Below are 7,806 nucleotides of genomic sequence, written 5' to 3'. Positions count from 1 at the left end.
TTTGTTTTTCAGCTTTTATTATTGGCAACAACAACAAAAATACATTTATTTCAAAACAAAGAACACCCGCCCTCCCTCAAACAAAGAAACTGTAGTGTGCATTTTTCTCTGTCTAAAAAACCTATTTACAAAATTCACAAAAGTTTTTTTTTTTTTTTTTTTTCAGAGAAAGAACCTAGACTTAGGGCCATCCTAAGTGCTCAGGTTGCACTCCTGACTTTTAATGCCTCGTTCTGCTTCTTCAGGTCCAAGACCGTAATACCTCTTTGCCTGTAGACAGGACAGGGGGAGCCGGTAAATCTCTAGTCTCCTTCTGGTTCAAACCTGCCCCCACTGTACATAATCATACATACAGACAGAAAGCAAGTCAAGCAGAAGTTGTCTGTCGTCATTGCGCAACTTTTTTAGGACCTATGACAACATGCGTACAATGACACATCACAAGTTCTTCATAAAAACCCAGAGCTAGGCCCTGTGTCTGAGATTTATAGTTCCTTTCAATGTTAAGAAAAAAAAAAGAAAAAAGCCTCTCCTTTTTAACTTTTATGACAAACAGAAAATTCAGTTAGGTTAACCTGGATCCATACACAGAGTGAAGACTGAGGGAAGCTACACACTCTCTTTGGTAAAGCACTCGTTTTATTTGGTTCCAATTTCCTTGAGGAGAAGTGAACGATCACTGAGAAATTTTCCCAGTGGGGTGGGGGGGTAAAGGCACTTTGAATGGCAGGATCCAGGTTTACACAGCAAACGATGTAAACGACAGTACAAAAGAAAGGCACAAACTGTTGTGCATCAAGTATTCCAGGATTAAATCAAGTCAAGAGGTATCCTGACGCCTGTTTTTAAACCTCTTCCCAATCACACTTCACCCTCCCCTCATGTACACTGGTCTCTTTGTAGCTTTTTATTAATGTTATTTTTTGCAAAGGGAGAATACTGCTCGACAGAAAGGGCACAGGACGAAGATGGCGTGAGGGCCCATCGTTTGGCGCGAAGGTCGTTTTTCGTTTCCCGCCGTCTCCTTTCATCTGGACCTCGTCGCCAATCGGTCGTCCGCGTCTTCCTTAAGATCCTTTTCATTGGAAAAGCGGTGAAAATAACGGTCATATCTGGCTGCGGTCGGGGCGAAACGGGCGCGGCTCAACGGCGGCCAGCTACGCGCTCGTGAAGTTTTGCCATTCACCTGCGCTCCCGCGACTCCATCTCGCAGAAGAACCGCTCAAGACCGACTCCAGTCCAGACGCCTTTCATTTTCTCCTCTCTCCGTCCCTGAAGATTCAGTGTCATGAAGCACACCGCCTCAAACGCCCCACCACACACGGGAGATGCGCAAGGGGAGATGGGAGCAAAGTCCTGAGGGTTCTCTTTTCCTCCCCGCCTATAAATATTCCCCCTCTTCGCCCTTCCCGAAGTCCGGCACCACCTGGTCGGAGTGGTTCCTGGGGCTGAAGTGGTTGCCGGGGGAAGGGGGGACGGGGCAGGCGAACCAGGGGTGCAGCAGGACCTCCCCGGCCTCCAGTCTTTCCGCGGGGGCCTTCCGCAGAAGGCAGCGCACCAGGCACTTGGCCCGCGGCGAAAGGGATTCTGGGACGGTGAACACCCCCCGGCGGATCTTGCTGAAGAGGGCGGCGGGTTCGACGTCCTGGAAGGGGTACCGGCCCACCAGCATGGTGTACAGGACCACGCCCAGGCTCCACACGTCCGCCGCCTTCCCTGAGTACGAGTGCCGGGAGTTGAGGATCTCTGGGCCCACGTAGGCCGGGCATCCATGTTTGTCAGACAGGGAGTCGTCTTCCCCCTTCAGGAGGCAGGAGTCCTCAAGGTTCTGCAGTACCAGCTTCGTCCTGTAGGGGGAGGAAAATGAATACTATGGTCTCAAGGGCTGTTTCAAAACACTCAACTGAACAAACATTTTCATGTTCTTACAACTAATTCCATGCGTGTTACCAAATATCTGGAACATCAGAAATTTTTGTGGATATCATTTAAAACATTCTGACATTGACAAACTTTGCCAAGGTTATCAAACTCACCCACCATTTGCTTAAACTAATATGTACTGATAAATGTTTCACAATTCTGACTCATTACCCCCACTCACACGAAAGCAACCAAGACTTGAGTTCCACAAAGCCCAATAAGCTATTGGAGACCAAATTGGTCATTTGGTGAATTAGTTGCATCTTCGCCATGAAGGCGCAGAAGCATAACGACGGCAGGATGCTCGTTGCTGGTGATTTGGTGACTGGAAACACAACATCGCCCACACACGGCTGTCTGAGGAGTTATTTTTCTCCTGGAGTGTGGTTTGACATTTGGGTCGAGTTAGACTCAAAATATGCAGCTACCACCTCCTCAACAAGGAGCACGATGTCGATGTGTCCATGTCTTCTGCACCGAAGAACACCAAGTAAACGGGCTCTATTTTTGGAACAAGTTTCTGCAATCAATTTAAACTGAAATTCAATTCAATCTGATTTGTATAGCGCTTTTCGCAGAAGACTGTCACAAAGATGCTTTACGGAGTTCCATTCACCAGTCTGAAATCACACAGGAGGCACTACTGGACCAGTGTTGCCAAACCCCCGCCAACTGAAATTCCCCCAAACTACCTCCAAATGTCTAATTTTAACGAAAAGTCGACAAATATTAAAATACACCAGTAGTAGCGTAGTGGTTAAGGTACATCACTGGGACCCGCAAGGTCGGTGGTTTGATCCCCGGTGTAGCCACAATAAGATGCGCATAGCCGTTGGGCCCTTGAGCAAGGCCTATAACCCTGCATTGCTCCAGGGGAGGACTGTCTCCTGCTCTAATCAACTGTACGTCGCTCTGGATAAGAGCCATTAACATAATACCATTAGTGTAGTGTAATGTAATGTAGCGTAATGTACTGTAGTGTAGTGTAATGTAGTGTAGTGTAGCATAGTGTAATGTAGTGTAGTGTAGTGTACCGTAATGTAGCGTAATGTACTGTAGTGTAGTGTAATGTAGTGTAATGTAGTGTAATGTAGTGTAGCATAGTGTAATGTAGTGTAGTGTAATGTAGTGTAATGTAGCGTAATGTACTGTAGTGTAGCGTAATGTACTGTAGTGTAGCATAGTGTAATGTAATGTAGCATAGTGTAATGTAGTGTAATGTAGTGTAGCATAGTGTAATGTAATGTAGCGTAGTGTAATGTAGTGTAATGTAGTGTAGCATAGTGTAATGTCGTGTAGTGTAATGTAATGTAGCATAGTGTAATGTAGTGTAATGTAGTGTAGCGTAATGTACTGTAGTGTAGTATAGTGTAATGTAGTGTAGCATAGTGTAATGTAGTGTAGCGTAATGTACTGTAGTGTAGTATAGTGTAATGTAGTGTAATGTATAGCAGTGTAATACTGACCTCTGGCGGTCGGTGAAGACGAACTTGCGCAGCTTGAGGTCGCGCAGGACGACGCCGTGCTCGTGGCAGTGCGCCACGGCGGACGCCATCTGGCCGAAGAGCCGCGCGGCCTCCTCCTCCTGCAGCCGCTTGCAGCCGCGCACGTACGAGTGCATGTCGCCGTGGCTGCGCGGGAAGAAGGCGTACACGCTGCGCTCGCCCGTCACCACCTCCGCCACGCGGCTGATGTTCTCGTGCGGCGGCAGGCGGGCGTAAGGGCCCATCAGCTCCTGGTACCTCTTCGCCGAAAACACCTGAAGAGGCAAAACGCGCCAGTCAGGAAAAAGCGCGCCACGGAGATCCGAAGCACTTCCACGCACGCGCGCGGGAGAAAGCCTCGAGCCACACAGCCCACACAGGTACGATCACACGCTGCGCACACAGGTACGATCACACGCTGCGCACGCATTAATAAGCATGCAGGTACGTGAGACACACTTCACGGCGCGTGTGCAGCACGCTGCATGAATACGGCACACTTCCAGATATAACCAGGTCCATGCAGGAAATATTAATACTTAGTTGCAAGTTTGCAGTTTGCAATATTAAGTTACAATGGAACACAATGGAAATGAGGGTATCATTGATGGGCAATATTCAGGTGCCGTTTCAAAAGGAGAAACAGGATTTGCAGGATATGCCAACTCTCTATGCTCTTCTGTTGTCATGGCAATGAATTTAAGGACCGTGGTTCGTGAACACGTACGGTGCACAATTACATCTGCAGGGAAAGACCAAAGGCTGACGGCACTAGCAGCTGCTGCTTCTACACGGACTGAGAACAGACGATCTTCAAAGTAAGCAGGACATGCTGAATGCCAAAAGCCTTAAGTAATGCTCCACTTTAGTCCTACCCTCACAGACAAAGATACAGCGTTTGCTGCTTGTTCAGAAACCAACCACCACTGGTGAAGCTTCCGGCTAGCTTAGCTACCCCTGTCATATGTACCCTACTGCAGTTTGTGCAGAACGTTCAGGTAGCAGTAGAAGTTTTTGGTTTGTTTAAACCCCTTATGTCTTTTGTACACAACAAAGAATTTAATTAATGCAGTTAGCAAAAGGAAGTACATAATTTACAATGGTTCATCTAGATGTGTGGCCATAACAAAGGCAAACAACCAACAATAGCACCAAAAAATAAAATTTAAATAAAATTTAAAAAATGCATATGGAATGCCGACTGCGCTCACCTTGCAGGAGAACTCCGCCTCTGTGACGCTGTGGACAGCCCTGTACGTCTGGGTTCCCTCAGTGGCCTCCAGGAGGATGTACGGTCCAATGCGGGATACGCAGTGCTGCTCCGCGCTTCCGGGGCTCGGGCTCTGGGTCAGTGGGCGGAGACATGGCGCCAGGCCCGGGGAGGGGGGCAGACTGAGCCGCGGTCGCTTGCATTTCAGCGTGTCCGTATCGAGCGGGTCCTCGAATTCCAGGCGCTTCAGTCGCAGGGGCAGCGTGCGAGGGGCAGTTTGCAGGTTCACGCTCATCTGCGAAACAAGTGATATTGTTATTCACGGAACATGAAACATAATTGTGATGCATGCATCCACTGCAAAGGTCCTAACGACACAAAGAAACGCTGACAGATGTGCATGGTTGGGACGACCAAAAGACATGCTGCAAAACTTAAAGTAAGGATAATACATATCATCTACAGGAATCACGCTACGAATAAAACCGGGTACTTTGCATGGAGCACAAACAACAGACTGCAAGAGGTGACGTCAATGCCCCGGACGTTGAGGCCCGTTAGCAAGATTCTGAATACTTCTGAAAACAATGGCTCTCATATAGATCAGTAACTACAAGTATATATCAAATGTATTTACTCAGCAAATTGCGTGTATTAACAAAGGTTATGCGTAAAGAATTTACTTTAATTGCTGTTCTATCCGACGTAGTTACACAAACATTCTGAAACTTGAAATCTGGAATGTGAGAATATATTCCAGCCAATCAATAAAATAATTTGAACGGTAAAATGTTCAAGCAAGTATCTTATCACTCTAATATAAACTTAACTAAAAATGTCCGTACGGCGTGTGAGTTAATAGTTCAGTAAACTATCACCCCATCGCATACGGAAAATGTGTAACAAAGACTCACCAAGAGAGCGCAACAGTACATCATTATGCATATCATATTGAGTAAGACAATGCAAGAATCATGCATCACACAGTTTGTAACTCGCTTGCTAAATCTAGAACTGACGTGAACTTACTCATAATGACTGTCCATCCGTTTCGCAATGTTAATCGGTTAAAGTGTGTCATACTTAAAATGGCAATTCGGCTGCGCATATTAGCAAGTTTAAGTTCAACGAATCTTTGCGTTTTATGACAATACTCTCCATACAATCAGTAAAAATAAAACAAATTATAATAATTCTACGTAGTTAGGCACCAGTGTGACCCAAACCCTGTTTTAATTAACGAAGACATAAAACTGCAATTTACATCTGGCCTGTGAAACAAGCTGAGTGATAACACGACTAAACGTGAAGAAATGAATAACAAGCTAGTCAAAGCAGCTATGAATGGGAAATTCACCGGTATTAGGAGCGCAGCGTAGAGTTGCACCATCACCTTTCCTTAAAGTTTAACCGTGCTATTTCACAACATTGCAGCTAGCTATCATAGTTAACCATCACTACTCAGACAATGACCCGATGCGATAATCATTTCACACTACAGAATTCGCTCAAATAACAATATATACCCTAAAAAGTATTTTAAATAAGTGCCATGCGTTGTGCTGCCTTACCTCGTTTGTGGAAGACAAAGGGACCCACTCTTCAGCAAAGCAGAACAATGGTTGCTAATGTTAGCTTGCTGGCTAACAGGGGCAATTCCAGTCTCAACCAAAACGATCAGTTGTAGAAACACATCCTTCTCCGTTGTAAAAATAGACGTTAATCAAAAGAGAGGACTCGGGAGTAATGGTGATAAATAATGTGGGAAAATAACGACTGCAACACTAACGTTAAGTAGGATAACTCGCACGCTAACGATAGATCCGACCACAATTTGCTAGGATTCCTTTTCGCCTCAACGAGAACAAAAATACGGTCCGTTCGCTAACGGGTTAAATGGTCACCGAGCGCTCCGCGACAGCAAGCATGTAACGTATCACTCATTGATCCATAATTCAAAAATCGAGCTCATTCAATGATTTCTTTGACAATGTTAGTTCTCTTGTCAAATGCAAGAAGCAGCTGACCAGTCCACTTTGACATGCACCCAGGCAGCAGACAGTTAGCTTCAGTCAGTTAGCTAGCCACCGGTATTCTCGTTTTTGTTCCGTGGGACGTCTTTGTTCGGTATTCCCGCTGAATTGGCAAATAGCTCACTTTTCGGTATTCCTTGACTTTAGCTTCTTGTTTTGTGTATTTCGCTTCAAGAAGAAAGTGTGGTATTCCACTTCTGTTTTGTTGCCAAGTTTGAAATAAAAACTTTGGTTCAAACAGCTAACGTTAGAAAAAACGTTAGCTACCTAGCTAGCTTTACCAGCCTACCTAGTTAACAGATATAGTTGCACATTGGAAGCTAACTGGCAACCGTGAAGTCAGCTTTGTCCGTAGTAGCTGTAGCAGAGCTCCAAATAGCTACTGTAAAGATGGTCTAAGATATTTACACCACTCTGATCTAAAATAGCTAGCTAAACAGGCATTAAACGAGGAGCAATTCGACGAGGATATCAGATCAGACGTGCTCCCTTCACCTGCCCGTCTAACTGCACCGAGTCTGATGTAAAGTAGAGGCTTCAAATACCCAACACCCCCTCTGTTACAGTAGTTTCAAGTTGATGATGTTGAACTGGCCATGATTGCAACACCATAGTCCCTCCCCTCTTGTCTGACGACACCGGTAGGTTAACCCCGCAATACTAGTCACAAAGACAGGCAGCGCTGACTACTCAAACAATGGTTGTGTGATGAAAACATATGTTGCAAAGGGCGTAGCAATAACTGACGTGTTTTATATTATAGTCACCTAACTACGCGATACTCGAGGGAGTTACACGTCCAAGTAAAGCCGTTGCAGCATCCGTTTTATTTGTAGAACAAGGACGTCGAAACGGAAAATGATTTTTGCACGTTCTAAGTGGTGAAATATACGAATAGGGTAGGCTACTAATGCTTACGAAGTAGCTAAAACTGATATAAAAACAGACATACAGGCCTGCATTGGTAGTTTCGTTGGCAATGTACTTATCACGCCAAAGTTATTAAGATAAGCGTGTGTAGAAAACTATCTTTCAGCAAGCCATCAGTTTACATGAGAGCGATTCGCCCCACCCCTTGTATGACTCAATCGCAATGGTCGTATTGCACCACTGGTAATTAGAACGCTTACTAGAAAGGCATGCAGAAATCGGAAAA

General features: G+C 45.5%; 1 protein-coding gene across 1 annotated transcript; it reads right to left on the bottom strand.

Annotated features, from left to right (window-relative positions):
• Positions 1-7,450, bottom strand: trib3 (tribbles pseudokinase 3). The gene is made up of 4 exons (XM_061220677.1): positions 6,189-7,450; positions 4,619-4,912; positions 3,390-3,682; positions 1-1,847 (listed from the first exon to the last, which is right to left on the bottom strand). The coding sequence occupies exons 2-4, from the start codon at positions 4,910-4,912 to the stop codon at positions 1,382-1,384; spliced, it is 1,053 nt and encodes a 350-aa protein (XP_061076661.1). The 5' UTR covers positions 6,189-7,450; the 3' UTR covers positions 1-1,381.
• Between the last annotated feature and the right edge of the window lie 356 nt (positions 7,451-7,806).

This window comes from Conger conger, chromosome 14 (genome assembly GCF_963514075.1).
Source record: "Conger conger chromosome 14, fConCon1.1, whole genome shotgun sequence".
Classification (NCBI taxonomy): Eukaryota; Metazoa; Chordata; class Actinopteri; order Anguilliformes; family Congridae; genus Conger; species Conger conger.
This window is presented reverse-complemented; position numbering and strand designations above follow the sequence as displayed.